At 42.4% G+C, this 17920-nt stretch overlaps 1 protein-coding gene across 1 annotated transcript in view; it reads left to right on the top strand.

Moving 5' to 3' along the window:
- The first annotated feature begins 221 nt into the window (after positions 1–221).
- Positions 222–17920, top strand: part of LMOD1 (leiomodin 1) — a 68547-nt gene continuing 50848 nt past the window's right edge. The window contains exon 1 of the mRNA XM_001363646.4: positions 222–716. Within this exon, the coding sequence (XP_001363683.2) occupies positions 456–716 (261 nt within the window). The 5' untranslated portion in view covers positions 222–455. The remainder of the gene's footprint in view (positions 717–17920) is intronic.

The following is a 17920-nucleotide window of genomic DNA, read 5'->3' as shown; positions in this document are numbered from 1 at the left end:
TTTTCTCATTGCGCAGCCCCCCTTGTCTTTAAAAGGCTAAACGCTCCGTACTAAATTTGGTCATGCAGCGGCTCCAAGATTCCCTGGAATGTCCTCAAGTTTCAAACAGCTCTGACAGGGAGGCAGACCCGCCTGCGGGCTCCCATGATTGGCTCCTCGGATAGGGGCTGCGCGGTTCTTGGCTCTTATTGGTCAACTCTTCTACCAGCGGGGTCTTCTCTTTATAACCATTATCCCCCGGGGCAGGAGGGAGGTCGCTTCAATTTAACACTTCAGCACCTGCATCAAGGGACAGGAAGCAGCCACACGCTTAGCCCGGCTGAGGATTTGCTACCAAGTCCGTTCTTCCTCACCCAAACTTCCAAACTGAGCCCCTAGAAGCCCGGGAACCCCCACTCCACTTCACACACGCGCGCACCCCATTTTTGAGCTGCGCTCCCTCTGCCTTCTTCAAGATGTCCAAGGTAGCCAAGTACCGCAGGCAGGTGAGCGAAGACCCTGATATTGACAGCTTGCTGTCGACGCTGTCTCCGGAGGAGATGGAGGAGTTGGAGAAGGAGCTGGATGTGGTGGATCCCGATGGGAGTATTCCTGTGGGGCTCCGGCAGAGGAACCAGACAGACAAGCAGTCCACAGGCTTGTACAACCGTGAAGCCATGCTCAACTTTTGTGAGAAGGAAACCAAGAAACTCATCCAGAGGGAGATGTCAATGGATGTAAGTGAAGGAAGTGTGGGAGCAGCGGGGTAGGCTGAATGGGCTTTGGGCCCCCGTCACCTCTCCTAGCAGCACTAAAGGGATATGGGGCTGGGGAATAAAGCTGGGGAATTTCAAGACAACTGAAAATGAGAGTTAGCAAAAGATTTTCTCTCTCATAACTTTAGTGTGGCTACTGGACTAGCACTCCCTGGTCAGCCTCTTAAGCTTAGCTTAGTTCATTATTCCCAAGAATATGCTGCATCTCGGGAGTGCCTGCATTTATTTGCCCCACAATTTCAGCATATGCTGAAGGTCTGTCTGGAGGATGAATTGGTGGGTCCGTCTTTCTAGATTCCTGTTTTGTTTTTTTTTTTAAACCCCTTTACCTTCTGTCTTAGAATTGATAAAAGTATTGGTTCCAAGACGGAAAGAGTGGTGAGAGCTAGGCTAGTGAGGTTAAGTGAACTGGCCAGAGTCCCACAGCTGGGAAGTAGCTGAGTCTAGATTGGAATGGAGATCCTCCTGACCCCAGGCCAACCACTCTATACCCTGAGCCAACTAGCTTTCTCTCCCCACCCCCCACTCCAACCCCATTGTATTAGTTTTTAACTTGACTCTACCTTGTTCCTCTAATCACTTACTTTGCCAAATTTTTTCCTCAACCTGTTGAGGATAGAGACAAGAGAACAGGGAATGGTGATGGCATATTCTTGCCAACCCCAACCAAAGCTTGCAGGGAGACATGCTTGTGTGGTCACATTTCTCAGACACCGGGGGCTTTGGACAACCTGTGTTGGGTCACATCTTGGCATTCAAATCACTTCAGGAGGTTCATTTGACAACACAAACTCCAGAAGCAATGAAAGAAGCTGGGGCCAGTAGAGGACTCAGTTAGTTTTCACTTTAAACTTAGTTGGCTTCAAATTCACGCTCTTGGGAGGATTTTTCTCTATCGCCTTCTCTGGAGGAAAGAGCTCTTATGGAAAATTCTTTCTCTCTGTGGCTCCACCCAAACCTTCCCTTCCGTCCACATACTAGATGTGAGCCCTAGGCTTACAAGTGGCAACCTTTCCCAATATTACTTTGCCCCATGTAGTATGTAGAGGAGAATGGGAGAGATTATGGCAGATTTGTAACTCCAAAACATCTTTTCACATCTGGGCGCTGCTTATGCAGTCTACTCTTTATTTTGGCTGGGAGCACAGGAATCTGCAATGTTTCTAGGGCTCTAGTACATGAGATTTTTACACACTATAGTATACATGTGAGTCCCCAGAAAATGATCCCTGCTTTAAGGCACATTAGGAAAATGTTTCTTGGATTGATTTTTAGGTGGGAAAATTATTCTATCTGGCTTGCCTAGTTCTCTCCATTATCCAGCATGAACTCAACTCTTAGTTTGGTCAAAGTTCTTGGAGAATATTCATTAGTTTTTGCTTTCTGCAAGAGTTCTAGGTTGTTATTTTTCTTGTCCAACTAGGGAGACATGGGAAGAACTTGAAATACCCATATGTTTGCCTACAGAGTAAATAGGAGTTGAAACTGTCAATGTCATCCAATAACATTTGCTAAACAATTGCATTCTAATCCAAAACAATCCAATGAGCATTTATTAATCACCTCTTATATGCTTAATAAATTGTGCTAGGTGCTTCGGATAGAAAGAAAAACCAAAAACAGTAATTGCCCCTCAATGAGCTGATGTGTTTTTTTTAACCCTTCTCTTCTGTCTTAGTATCAATTCTAAGGCAGATGAGCTTATAAGGACTAGGCAATGGGAATTAAGTGACTTGCCCAGGGTTATACAGCTAGGTAGTATATGAGGCCATATTTGAGTTCCAGTACTCATGACTCCAGATCTTATATTATAAGGAGTTTATAGTCTACTGGGGAGATACAATCTGCAGACAGATAAATATATGTTTGCACCCAGCTGAACCCTGTTATATTTACATGGATACAACTCTTATGCTTGTGTATCCAGTTGTCTTGGGTCCAGTGACATAGGAAGAATAACTTAATGATAGCCCAGATCTCTAAGATAGAAGGCACTGGTGATTGTGAACCAGGAGAGGGCAATAGCAGCAAAGAGGGGATACAGGAATGGGATCACAGGAAGTGTAAAGTGCTCAAAGAGGTCTTATTCACTAAGAAAGCACTGCTGATTCTGTGAGCCTATAGTTTGTCTTATCCCAACTTTGCCTAGAGGAGAATTTCTGGAGCTTGATAAGCCAAAGACAATTGCCAGGAAATGGGAAGATTGAAATGAAACAGACCTGAAGATATTATTGATGTTTTTCTAGGTCCCGTTTTCCATTCTCTATCTTGACTTCAGAATCCCTGTGTTTGTGGGTCAAGCCTGGTCATTTTTTACTCAATATGTCTGTATTGTTGTTCAGTTGGGTTCAACTCTTTTGACCCCATTTGGGGTTTTCTTGGAAAAGATACTGTGGTTTGCCATTTCTTTCTCCAGCTCATTTTATAGATGGGGAAACTGAGGCCAACAGTGTTAAGTGATTTGCCCAGGGTTACACAGATAGTGTCTTAGATCACATTTAAACTCGGGAAGATGGGTCTTCCTGTCTCCACATCTGATGGTCTATCCTCTGTACCACCTAGCTGCCTCTAATATGATTGTGTCCACCCATTTATGCCTGTTGCTTGATACTCGTAGAAAAAATTTCCACAGGTACTACTGAAGTTTTAGTTGAAAAGATTTGGGCTCAATGGCAATAGGTAGATGAAATACAGGACTCTAGGCCTTCTCAGAGTTCCCTTTATGCCATTCTTTCCTTTTGGAAATTTTGTCCACTGTGACCTCCCTTTTGGCCCTTTTTTCTCTTTCATTCTCCTATTTCCTGGCCCCACCAATGATCTACAGCATGCTGGGAATAAACATATTCATGTTATAGGAGCCTACTTTCTGGATTGTTTTTCTAGCAGAGTACATAAGTTGTGATGAGTCATCCATGGGTTCAACCAATGACAAAACTTTGAGACTGGTAGTGTGTTCTGTGGCCGGTGGATAGAGCCCTTCCTTGGGCAAGTCTGTCTATATGGAGACTCATATTCCTAATATTGGTCTCACTGGCACCATGCTTGAATCCAGTCAACTGAATTCAACAGTGAAGATGTTTTGTTTGTAGAATAAGAAAGACACAGATACATAGCCCTGATCCCTCCATGTAGCTATACTGGAGACTATACCTGTCCAGCTTCTCCAATGAAACCAATGACCAACTTCACTATCAGACAAATATGGCTTGCCGCAGAGGAGGCTGTTGGCCAGCGTCTTCCCTATCATCTTGCTTATAGCTTAGGTTGGTGATAATCTGTTTCATCCTCCCCAAATTCCACCCTCCATATATCATGCCTACCCTCAAGAGCACTGCACTACATGTAAGGGATTGCCACTTAGTCAGCAAATCATTATTGCTCACCCCTTTCATACTGAGGACTAAAGGAAACATGCTTGGAACTTCTGAAGAGAAAGCTACTTCTCCTTGGATTTTATAATCTAAAAAGGGAGATAAATCAATACCTTTGAGAAGAGTTATGAGAAAGCTTGTTGACACGGGAGAGAAATGATGGTCATGATAGCAGCATCAATGTTGCAGAGATGTAGAGAACAGGAAAATATGGGGTTTTCCTCTTCTGTCTGATACCCATAGAAGACACTCAGCAAATGTTTGCTGATTGATTGATTTATGGTTGCCGTGGCCAGGAAAGGCTATAGAGCTGTGTAGGTGAACCTATGGCACACTTGCCAGAGGGGGCTGTTCCCCTCCCACTCTCCACATGTGCCTGAGGACAGTTCTCAAATGACCTACCCCTCTGCCCAGCAGCCCAATGGGAATGCTTTTTCCCTCCCCTGCTGGGATAAGGTGGTGGCTCACATTCAGTGTGAGAATTGCAATTTGGACATTGGGCCTCTAAAAGGTTCACCATCACTGCTATAGAGGCACAAGAAGAACATAAAATAGGTATTTCCAAATTGAAAGAATCTTCTGTATCTTTTTTTCACTCATCTCCCCAAGTGCCAGCATGAACTTTGCTTAATGGGAAAAAGGACTCAGAGGAACAAATTATAATTTTGGCACCAGAGTAAGCAGTAAATATCATGCCTACAGAGAGAAATTGGAACTCAATTTTTTTTTAAGTTAAAAATAAGGAAACAGATAAAAAAATAGAGATTTAGGGAAATATTCCCAGCAACCAGATTTGTAATTTATGATGTGAACATAATGCAATAAGGACAAGGTGGACAGAGAGATCAGTGGGCAGAGATCCAGGTCTAGAGGCTGGAGGCCCTGGGTTCAAATCTGGCTTCAGACACTCCCTAGTTGTATGACCTTGGGCAAGTCATTTAACTCCTACTGCCTAGTCCTTACCACTCTTCTGCCTTGGAATTGATACTTGGTTGTCTATTCTATGACAGAAGGCAAGGGTTTAAAAAAGAAGTAACCTGGAACATAGGCATTTAAAAAATATCAATTGATTGATAAGTAACCAAGACAATTTCCTTGAAAAGAGAAGATAGTGGTTTGTAGATTGGCATAATTAATAATACAAAAAAATCTAGCACTTTCCTACTTAGCCAATTTCTCTTTTTAAAAAAAGCTTTATCAGTGCCCTTTGTTTTCATCTTATCTATTTCTCCCTCCTCCCTGCCCAACCTAGCATATCTTAAAAATCTTTAAAAACATTTTCAGCAAAACCAACTAATGTATTGACTGTGTGTGACAGCTTATGCAGCATGTCACATCCCTAGTCACTCACCTCTAAGAGGAAAGCAACAGGCACATTTTTATTTTTTTATTTCTTCTCTAGGCCAGGCTGGGTCAGCATAAAAACACAGAAGTTTAGTTTCTGTTTAACTGATTGGTCTTGTTAAGTAGGTGCTAAGTTGGTGACTAGGTGTTTCTATACTGATAACAGAGCCCAGATGACAGATATTTTTGTTTTGGCCTCTTCCCAATCCTAGCAAAACTCTAGATTGATATTCTTTACCTGGATGAGTCAACTAGATTTTTGTTTTTTTGTTTTTAAACCATTATCTTCTGTCTTTGAGTCAGTTTTAAGACAGAAGAGCAGCAAAGATTAGGCAATCAGGGGACTTTCCCAGGGTCACACAGCTAGGAAGTATCTGAGGTCATATTTGAACTCAGGGCCTCCCAACTCCAAGCCTGGCACTGTATCTACTGTGTTAGCTACTCACTATAGTATAAGTAAGAACTATGGGAGTGGGTGGGGTAGCTAGGTGGTTCAGTGGATTGAGAGCCAGGCCCATAGATGGGAGGTCCTGGGTTCAAATGTGGCCTCAGACACTCCTAGCTGTGTTACCCTGGGCAAGTCATTTAATCCTCCTTTGCCTAAACATTACTACTCTTCTGCCTTAAAACCAATACATAGTATTGATTCTAAGATGGAAGGTAAGGGTTAAAAAAACCCCAAACAACTATGCCCATATTCCCTTGGACCCTTAGTCCCCTCCCCAAAACACTCCCCTCCCCCTACCATATTCTAAACCTTATAAAAAGAAATAGGAATGACAGACTGTGGGAAGAGAAAGCCCACCCTACCTCCAACCCTTGCAAAGCCCCAACAATACCTGGTAGAACACCAGGACTTTGTTCCTTAGCCTATCCTGCATGGTTAAGCATCAGCCTGAGAACCCCACCACCCTGAATCCAATGAAGTTAACCCAAGTAGTTTACCTTCCCTAGAGACAACCAATAGAGCTGATCTAAGTTGCCTTCTTCCGTATACCCCCTTCCTTCCCCAAACCTATAAGATTCTATATCTCCCCCCACTCAGGGGGGTCTCCTCAGCCACCTTTGCTGGCATCAGCATCCTCCCCCTTGCCACTTCTCCTTCCCCTCCCTCCTGGGACCCTTTTGCTAATCCTCTTGGTGTTGGGCCCCCTTGCTGCTCCAAATAAACCTTGCTGTATTGCCTTTCTCTGGTCAAAACTTCATCACTTGGATTGACAATGGTGCCTAAACCCTGGAGACTCTCTTTCCCTCTTTGCTCTGGCTTCCTTGTCTCTTGTTTTGAACCATCATCAGTCAAGACTGTCACTCAGGACCAAATGTGAGGCAAAATAAAACTTGGGATACTGACAGAAGAGAGTCCTGGATTTGTCCCTTAACATATATGACATTTATACAGCACCTTGTATATACTGGTGGTTCAGTGGGCTACGAGTTCTGGAGTCAAGAAGATCAGGAAGTTCAAATCTGACCTCAGACACTTACTTAGCTGTGACCCTGGACCATTCCCATAATTGTTTGCCTCAGTTTCCTCATATGTAAAATGAGCTGGAGAAATAAATGACAAACCACTCCAGAATCTTTGCCAAGAAAACCCCAAAAGGAGTCATGAAGATTCAGATCCACCTGAAAAGAACAACAAAATTTTTTTAGTCTTGCAACAAACTAATGAATATTGTGGTGGGGATTTTTTTTTCTCAGATATGGGTACTATAGGAATGGTTATCCCTATTTTACAAATGATAAAATTCTGATTCTGAGATAGTAAGTGGTTTGCTAACAGACAGCCAGCAAGTAAGAGTCAGATGGGGCATTTGAACAAAGAAAATTTTTTTTGGAAAATTTTATTTAATTAATTAGTTTAGAATATTTTTCTATGGCTACAAAATTCATGTTTTTTCCCTCCCCCAACCCTCCTCCTGTAGCCAACAGCAACTCCACTGGGTTTTACATGTGTCATTGATCAAGACTTATTTCCATATTATTAATATTTGCACTAGGGTGATCGTTTAGAGTCTACCTCCCCAATCCTATCCCCATTGACCCATGTGATCAAGCAGTTGTTTTTCTTCTGTGTTTCTGCTTCTGAAGTTCTTCCTCTGGATGTGGATAGCGTTCTTTCTCATAAGTCCCTCAGAATTGTCCTGGTTTACTGCATTGCTGTTAGTAGAGAAGTCCTTTACATTCAATTGTGCCACAGTGTATTAATCTCTGTGTACAATGTTCTCCTGGTTCTGCTCCTTTCACTCTGCATCACTTCCTGGAGGTCGTTCCAGTTCCCAAGGAATTCCTCCGCTTTATTATTCCTTTGAGCACAATAGTATTACATCACCAACAGATACCACGATTTGTTCAGCCATTCCTCAATTGAAGGGCATCCCCTCATTTTCCAATTTTTTTGCCACCACAAAGAGTGCAGCTAAGAATATTTTGAACCAAGGTTTTTTTGATTCCAAGTTTGGGACTGTAGCTAGTTTACCATGCTGCCTTTGTTGCTACTATATCTAGGTCCTTGGGATTGCTGGCCAGCAATAGGATTAGATGGACAGGAGACTGTCTGAGATATATTTGTGACTTAGATCACAGCTACCTTTTTATTTCCCATGCCTACCAGGGTGTCTTTGCAGAGTAGGCACTTACTCTGATAATAGACTTAGAGCTAGAATCTAACTTCCTCCTTTTACAATTGAGGAAACAGAGGCAGAGAGGGGTTTAAATGATTTATCCTGGGCTACACAGCTAGTAACGGTCTGAGGCAGGATTTGAACTCGCTTCTTTCTGGCTACAAGTCAATGTTCTATTCTATGCTGCCAGTGCCTTACAATCTAACTCCATTGAGTTGAATTTATTAAATTGATAAGTGTGAAGCCTCTTAGGAGAGTTTTCAGGGACTGGTTACTTTTTGCTTGGTGTTGGCAAGGTTCATGGAGGTGGAGGGGTTGAGGCAACTAGGTAGCTGCCTTTTTTATCTCTGCCTTCCAAGAGCAATGGACCACCCCACAGTTCATCGGGGAAATGTCTGTCCTGGTGGCCTGATCCTGGACTTGGACTAGACTTCGCAGTTCCTCTCTTTTGATCCAAGATCAAGTCTCTTGGCCTTTTGCAAGATGGCTCCATGATGCCAGTGTCCTTGGGTCAGGTTGCAGGAACCAGATCCCACCTAGGTGATTTGTGCCTTCTCTTTCCTTCCCTGGGCAGTGAAGAAAATCCTGCCACTCCCTTCCTCTGCCTTGGCATTATCAAGGGACTGGGATTAGCACCTGCCTTTGGCCAGGAGCAGGGACAGCAAAGCTGGATGGAGGGCAGAGGCAGATGGGGAGCCTTCTGTAGGATCTCTTCTGAGATAGACCCAATTTCCAGTTGCCACCATCCCCCAGCAAGCTCATCAGCTACCCAAGTGATACTACGGAGATTCTGCCTATACAATTAGCAAAGAATTCATTACCTTCAGTATCCCATTAAGTCGAGAACACTAAGATGTGCCAAGTGGCTTAAATACATTGCTTCATCTGATCGTTGTCCCGACAGGGCAGCTCCTCCCAAATTCCTGCCTCAGTGGCTCTGCCTATTATTTGCAAGGGGGCATTGGAGGAATGAGGGAAATCCAGGAGCCTGTGGCACTAACCCTCAAAATGCCCTTTGAGGAGAGCTGGGCTGGGCCAGGATAGCACTGGACAGCACGACTCATTGCTTAAGGAGATTAGCCCCGAATGTTAGACACTCAAAATAGCCTGGGGGCCAGGGCAGAGAGGGCAGGGGAGGTGAGGGTGCCTGTTCACCCAGTGAAGAGAAAAAAGCAATCTGGGGGTGTGTGGGGAGTTCTAAATGATCACCGCGAGTTGGAAATTTGTGCTCCTACTTTTAAAAATCAACTTTAAGTTGCAGAAGCTTCAGAACTCATGGCTATCTTTGGAGCCTAGGAGTTCTGGTACAGGGTATTGTAACCCTGACTTGCTATGGGACTTGGGGTAGTATTGCTTCAACTCTGCTGAGAGGGAGAAGAAACAACCAAACAACCTATTTCTCTCATCTCAAACTCTAATCATCTTTTTCCTTCTGTGAGCTGCTGGAACTTTGAGAAGGTGAGGAGTGTGGAAAGAATATTCTGGGGTGGTTTGACTGGAATCAGAACTGCAAAGGATTTTGGGACTCCAAGACCCTGGCAGGGAAAAGAAAGCATTAAAAGGTCTCCCCAATCTGTTCCCTTCTCTCCACTCACATGATGGTGACCCTAGACCAGTGATGGTGAACGTTTTAAAGACAGAGTGCTGCCCACCCCACAAAGTACCACCCCCCCAGAGACTATGTGCTGTGCCCCACCCCCATCCCCCACAGAGGAGGGAGAAAGGGCTCTGATTGGACTGATGGGCAGAGGGGCAGGTCATGTGAGAAATGTCCTTAGCCCAGGTGAAGATGGGGAGGGGAGTAACTGGAGTGCTTCACTCCCCTCTAGCTCTGCCACCTGTGAGCCTCCCATCTTACCCTTTCTGCATTCCCACTGGGTTGCTGGGCAGAGGGGCAGATGATGTGAAAAAAATGTCTTCAGTCACAGTGGAAAGGGGGAAGGGAGCAGCTTTGCCTGAGTCCCTCTGCCTTTCTAGTAATGAACTTGGGGAGGGGGGAAGGGTGGCCAAGTACCCATAGGGAGTGCTTTGCATGCCATCTTGGACACCCATGCCATAGGTTTGCCACTGCCCTAGCCCATCCTCTTCCTATTTTTTGCCTGGACTACTGAAATAGCTTCCTAATTGGTCTTCTGCTTTCCTCTCTAATCCATTCTCCATGTAACTACTAAAATAACCTTTTTAGATACAGATTTAGCTATGTCAATGCATGGGCCAAAAATCTTTAAGAGTTCCTTATTGGCTTTATAGAAGGAGCAGCTAGGTGGCTCAGTGGATTGAATGCTGGGGCTGGAATTAGGAAGTTGTTGCTATTCAGTCATTTAGTCAAGTCAGACTCTTTGTGACCCCATGGATCATAGCAATCCGTGGGATTTCTCCATAAGGATACTGGAGGGGTTTGCTATTCCTTTCTCCAGTGGATTTAGTCTATTCTTTAATCAGATAATCAGAGGTTAAATGACTTGCACAGAGTCACACAGCTAGGGAGTCTCTGAGATCAGATTTGAACTCTGGTCAAGACCTTGTGTGATCCTGGGCAAGTCATTTAACCTTGTTTGCCTCAGTTTCATCATCTGTAAAATGAGTCAGAGAAGGAAATGGCAAACCACTTCAGTATCTTTGCCAAGAAAACCCCAAATAGGGCCATGGGCAGTCACACATGACTGAACGACGATGAAAAAAACTTCTTTTAGAATAAGATACAAACTCCTCTTCCTCCTCAAACTGTTTTGTGATGCATTAACTTATCTGTATGTGTGCTTACAATTGAGTGTACACTCCTTAAGGACTTGGACTCTGCTTTTTGGCATTGTATGCTCGGGTCCATAACAAAATGTCTTGCTTAAAGCTGGCCCTTACTAAATATTTGTTGATCTGAGTGGATATGGACTCCTCATTTCTTTTCTGTTCCTTTGCCCCTCAGTCTCTCAGATTCTCATCTTCTAGTCAAATGGCCGACATTTATACCTAGTATGCTTAGAGGTCCTTGGTACTGAATGGGAGAAACACAAAATAAACGGCAATTATTTGGTCTCCGCCCTTGGGAGCTTGTTAACTAGCTAGGGAGAGAAGACTCATTTCTGGCACAAATCATAAAATCTGTGAATTTGTCCTTGTGGAATCTCTTTCCATCCATGTTGGTCACAGGCCCTCTATGCTCAAGTAGAGGATGTTTGTGAAAATTTGCCGGGAAAGATTTCCTCTCTTGATCTCCAAAACATTTTTGGATGGAGCCTCTCTGGACTACTTAACTAGTCTGGCCCCTTGGAAGACAAGCATCCGTGTGTCCCCAGCTCTATATTTCCAGCTTTTCCAGTTTTGTAGAGGAATTATGTGAAGGACTCCACAAGACCACCCAAACTAAGTCAACTCATGGCTTTGTGCTCAGTGACTCCAAAGTGCTTCTCAGGCATTGTCTTTTTTTATAGTTATTACTTTTTTTCTTTTTTTAAAATATATTTTATTTGATCATTTCCAAGCATTATTCGTTAAAGACATAGATCATTTTCTTTTCCTCCCCCCCCACCCCCCATAGCCGACTCGTAAATCCACTGGGCATTACATGTTTTCTTGATTTGAACCCATTGCTTTGTTGATAATATTTGCATTAGAGTGTTCATTTAGAGTCTCTCCTCTGTCATGTCCCCTCAACCACTGTATTCAGGCAGTTGCTTTTCCTTGGTGTTTCCACTCCCACAGTTTATCCTCTGCTTGTGGATAGTGTTTTTTAGATCCCTGCAGATTGTTCAGGGACATTGCATGGCCACTAATGGAGAAGTCCATCACCTTCGATTGTACCACAATGTATCAGTCTCTGTGTACAATGTTCTCCTGGTTCTGCTCCTCTCCCTCTGCATCACTTCCTGGAGGTTGTTCCAGTCTCCATGGAACTCCTCCACTTTATTATTCCTTTTAGCACAATAGTATTCCATCACCAACAGATACCACAATTTGCTCAGCCATTCCCCAATTGATGGGCATCCCCTCGTTTTCCAGTTTTTGGCCACCACAAAGAGCGCTGCTATGAATATTCTTGTACAAGTCTTTTTGTCCATTATCTCTTTGGGGTACAGACCCAGTAGTGCTATGGCTGGATCAAAGGGTAGACATTCTTTTGTCGCCCTTTGGGCATAGTTCCAAATTGCCCTCCAGAATGGTTGGATCAGTTCACAACTCCACCAGCAATGAATTAATGTCCCTACTTTGCCAATCCCCTCCAGCATTCATTACTTTCCTTTGCTGTTTTGTTAGCCAATCTGCTAGGTGTGAGGTGATACCTCAGAGTTGTTTTTATTTGCATCTCTCTGATTATAAGAGATTTAGAACACTTCTTCATGTGCTTGTTAATAGTTTTGATTTCTTTATCTGAGAACTGCCTGTTCATGTCCCTTGCCCATTTATCAATTGGAGAATGGCTTGATTTTTTGTACAATTGATTTAGCTCTTTATAAATATGAGTAATTAAACCTTTGTCAGAGGTTTCTATGAAGATTTTTTCCCAATTTGTTGTTTCCCTTCTGATTTTCGTTACATTGGTTTTGTTTGTACAAAAGCTTTTTAGTTTGATGTAGTCAAAATTATTTATTTTACATTTTGTGATTCTTTCTATGTCTTGCTTGGTTTTAAAGTCAGGCATTGTCTTTTATGGAAGACTTTTCCTGATTTCCCCCTCTCTATCCCAGTTATTAGCATTCTCTTCCTCCGAAATAATTTTGAATATATTTTTGTACTTTGTATTTAGTTGTCTACATGTTGCAGTTCTTTCCCTTGCCCCAGTAGAAGGTAAGCTCTTGGAGGGGGCAGAGACTGTGTCATTTTTCATCTTTATATGCCCAACACCTAGTACGATGCCCTGCACATAGTAGGTGCTTAATAAATATGTGTTTGAATTGAATCCTTAGAATTGTTGTTTGCTTGTTTGTTTTTCTGGTGTAGCCTTCAAGAACTCGAGTCACATCATGCTACCATGAGCTGTCAGAAAGGCAGGTCCTTTAGTGAAAGAAAAAAACAAATACCTATTTACTTATTAACACTTTAAGAATATTGGTTATAGGGACAGCTAAGTGGCTCAGGCCCGGAATCAGGAGGACCTGGGTTCAAAAGTGACTTCAGACACCTCTGGTCATGACTCTGGGCAAGTCACTTAGCCCTGATTGCTTAGTCCTTATCCCTCTTCTGCTTTGAAACTGATAGTTTGAATTCTAAGATGTAAGGTAAGGGTTAAAAAAAAAGAATAATGACTATGGTTGCCAGAGAGGAACATAATGAATTAATGAGTCAGTGAAGCCCAGCTCATCTAGATCAGGACCTTTGTTTGTTTCTTGTACTTTATGGGTAGAGCCCCAAGAAGTGTTCTGGCTCAGTATGTTCCCTCCTTTTTAGTCCTGGTTCATTCTCATCATCCATCTTTCTGAGAGGATTTTGGCTCAAAATAAGTTTCTTTTTAAAAAACTGTTATTGAAGTCATTTGTTTTTACATCACCTTCATTTCCAAATATATCTCTCCCTTCTTGCCTCCCCAGAGAGAAATCTCTTATACCAAAGAATAAAAAAGAGGAAAGAAAGAGGTTCAACAAAATCAGCCAACTCAAAAAATGGGTCTGGCAGTGGATTTGATATTCCACACCTATCATCTCCCAGCTCTTCAACAAAAGGAGAGAGGGAGATACATTCTCTGAGGTCAAGCCTGGTTATCATTCCATAATGTTCATTTCTAGTGTTGCTGTTATTTTCATTTGTATTGCTATATCACTATGTATATTGTTTTCCTACTTCTCCTTACTTTTCTCTGTATTTGTTCTCTGAACTCTTCATAGTCATCTATCCTTCCTTCCCTTCTTCTTTCTCCTTCCTCCCTCCCTCCCTTCTTCCTTAGTTCCTTCCTTCCTTCTTTCCCTCCTTCCTTCCTTCCCTTTTCTCCCTCCCTCCTTTTCTGCATCCTTTCTTTCTTTGAATCCAGGTCCTCCCAACTCCAGGCCCAGCAGTCTATCTGCTGTGCTACCTAACTGCCCTATATTAATTATTTTTTATAGCAAAGTAATGTTCAATGTGTATTCGTGTACAACAGCTTGTTTAGCTGTTCCTGAATCATTAGCCTTCTACTTTATTTCCATTTCTTTGCTATAAAAAACAAGGTGCTGCTCTGAATATTGAGGTGTACATGGAGCCTTTCTTTCTCTCTCTAATTTCCTTGGAATAGGAAGTGAGTAGTGGGAACTCCGAATCAGTGGGCAGGGACATCAACATCAGTTCTTCAAGCTTAGCCCAAGTCAGACCTCTTTCCAGAGCCGTTTCCTGATTCCTCTAATTATTGTGCCCCTCTATTCCTTTTTATAGCTTCTTTTTTTTTATCTAGAGGTGTTTATTTCTACAGGAGGATGTAAGGTTCTAGAGGGGGCAGATCCTCTTTTGCTCAGTGCCTGGACATAGTTGTCCATCCTTTATTTTGAAGAAGACCAGTGACATCACAGGGTGATGCCTTGACTTGCCACATGAATTGGATTGAAGTGAGACAGAGTTGCACAAAGTCCTCAGCCTCACTTTCTCTTCCAGAGTCACTGAAGTCCATTGGCAAGACAATAGTCAGGTCAGTCAGTGTTTAATAAATGCTTTTGGACTCTTTGACTGATATCTCAAGATCTTGAAAAAGTTATTGATATAACTAAAGATCACAGCTAGGAATGACCCTGAATAACAATGTACTGATTTAATGATTGGCTTTCCTAAAGGAAAAAAAAGTGCTTGACACACTTTTAAGTTTAATCTGCATTATTAATATATTCTTCCTCACTTTCTTAAGTCTAGACAATCAGCAAAATAAGAAGTCAAGCCCTGATTTGTAGTATTTGCTGATTACTGTGGTGTAAGTACCCACAATGAAAATTTAACTATTAGGGGGGCAGTTGGTAGTTCAGTGGATACAGAGTCAGGCCTGGAGATCAGAGTCAGGTCCTGGGTTCAAATCAGACCTCAGATACCTCCTGGGAAAGTCACTTAACCACAATTGTCTAGCCTTTGCAGCTCTTCTGCCTTGGAACTGGTACTTGGTAACAATTCAAAGATGGAAAGTAAGGGTTTAAAAAGAAAAAAAAAAGAAAGAACACTTAACAATTAGGTCTCCTGAGCTGGTAGCAGTGAGCTAGCTCCTATATCCTTAACTCTAACTGAGATTTTATTTTGGATTTTCAAGGCATAGTTTTGTTTAGGAATGTTAATTTTTTTAAACCCTTACATTCTATATTAGAATCAATACTGTGTACTGGTTCCAAGGCAGAAGAGTAGTAAGGGTTAGATAATGGGGGTTAAGTGACTTACCCAGGGTCACACAGCTAGGAAGTGTCTGAGGTCAGATTTAAACCCAGGACCTCCCGTCTCTAGGCCTGGCTCTCAATCCACTGAGCCATCCAGCTGCCCCTTAACTTTTTATTCATTTTTTTCATTTTTCATTTCATTTTATTCATTAGAAAGCACTATCAAAACGGGTTTCACTAAATTAACCATGCCATGGACAAGAATGTTTCTGGTGCGGTCATGGATGCCTTGTTGCTCCTCAAATGCTCCTATAAAACTAGCTTGCAATCTTGATGGACTATTTTCATTGACAACTTCCCCAGATCCCCAACTGCTGAGGCACATACCTATCACACATATCTTTTTCATCTGGATAGTGTGCAAATTACTTGGGAATAAGCACTAGTTTTTGCAAGATTTTATTTTGTGATAGCAGTGATCATGTGTGTGCGCCTCTTCTGACACTAGGCTAACTCAGAAATCTGATCTTGATGGGATGAAAGCAGACTGAGCTTGTTTCCCCATATTTAGGTCATTTTTAGAGGCAACTAGTTGGTATCATGAATAGAGTTCTAGGCCTGGAGTTAGGTAGGCTTGAGTTTAAATGTGATCTCTGGTATTTACTAGCTGTGAGACCCCTGGGCAAGTCATTTCACTTGGTGATCTCATCAGCTCCCATGAATTTAATTGCCATCTTTATGTTGATGATTCTCAATTCTCTTTCCTGTTCCAATATCTCTGCTAATTGGGTGATCTTCAATCTCTCATCTTCACTGCCTTGCAGACATCTCACATTGGATAGCCAATTTATTTTTTTAAGGTGTCTACCTTAAACTTGAAATGTCCAAAACAGGATTCACTTTCCTTCCCTCTAAAAGCTCCCTTGCTCCCCTCTTCCTTATTACTATAGTGGGAATCTTCTTGGTCGCTTAGGCTCATCTCGTCCTCATCTCTTCACTATCTCTCACCTCTCCATATCCAAGTTGTTGTCATGGCCTGTCAATTCCAACTTGGGAGCATCTCTCAATTAAGGCCACTTCTCTCCTCTGACATGTCCATTGGACAAGCCTCCATCATCTCACACCTTGCTTACTGAAGTAGCCTATGGGTGGGTTGGCCAACTTTAAGTCTCTTACCCACTCTGGTCCATTCTCCATTCAGACACCAAAGTGATTTTCCTAAAGCATAGGTCTGACCATGTCAATACCAACCCTACTCAGCAAACTCCAATGGCTCCCTATTGCCTCTAGGAACAAATACAAAGTACTCTCTTTGGCATTCATTCAAAGCTCTTTACAATCCAGCTCTGTCCTACCTTTCCAGTCTTGTTCCATCTCACACTCTGAGACCCACTAACAAATCTCTGGCCTTCTGGCTATTTCACAAACAAAACATCCCATCTCTTGGCTTGGTCATTTTCTCTGGATGTCCCCCATGCATTTAAGGTCTAAATGATAAACAAAAGACTAGAATAGGTCTGAAACTAGAAAACCTCTCTCTCTCTCCATATCTATCCATCTAACTACCTATAATCCTTATATCTTGGATATTCTATTCTAATACTAACTGAATCTTAATGTAGGGAGACTAGGGAAGCCACAAAAAATCAGGTTTTTGCTGCTGGCAAATATGAAACAATAAGACCAAAAGCACAGACCATGGATGTGAAGGATTGTGTTATCTTCTATACATAGCTTTCGTTCTGAGCCCAAGCTTCACTTGCATGCCACAAAAAGCCAGTGGAGTCTCCCAGATTAAGATTTTAAGTCTCATCTGCCCTTTGACTCAGCCATAGCACTGCTGGGTTTGTACCCCAAAGAGATAATAAGGAAAAATACATGTACAAGAATAGTCATAGCTGCACTCTTTGTGGTGGCAAAAAATTGGAAAATGAGGGAATGCCCTTCAATTGGGGAATGGTTGAACAAATTGTGGTATATCTTGGTGATGGAATACTATTGTGCTAAAAGGAATAATAAAGTGGAGGAGTTCCATGGAGACTGGAACAACCTCCAGGAAGTGATGCAGAGTGAGAGGAGCAGAACCAGGAAAACATTGTACACAGAAACTGATACACTGTGGTACAATTGAATGTAATGGACTTCTCCATTAGTGATAATGCAGTGATCCTGAACAACTTGGAGGGATTTATGAGAATAAACACTATTCACATTCAGAGGAAAAGCTGTGGGAGCAGAAACACAGAAGAAAAACAACTGCTTGATTACATAGGTCAATGGGGATATGATTGGGGATGTAGACTCTAAAAGAACATCCTAGTGCAAATACCAACAACATGGAAATGGATTCTGATCAAGGACACATGTAATACCCAGTGGAATTGCGAGTTGGCTATGGGAGGGGAGGGAGGAATAGAGGATGATTTTTGTAACCAGGGAATAATGTTCAAAATTGACCAAACAAAAAAATAAATGAAAAAAAAAAGATTTTAAGTCTCTTCTGTTGATTGCTTTCTCTCAGTGGTCCTGGACAACCATTTGATTTAGAGTCAGGAGAACCTAGGTTTAAATGTGAC

Source organism: Monodelphis domestica, chromosome 2 (genome assembly GCF_027887165.1).
Source record: "Monodelphis domestica isolate mMonDom1 chromosome 2, mMonDom1.pri, whole genome shotgun sequence".
NCBI classification, from domain to species: domain Eukaryota; kingdom Metazoa; phylum Chordata; class Mammalia; order Didelphimorphia; family Didelphidae; genus Monodelphis; species Monodelphis domestica.
This window is presented reverse-complemented; position numbering and strand designations above follow the sequence as displayed.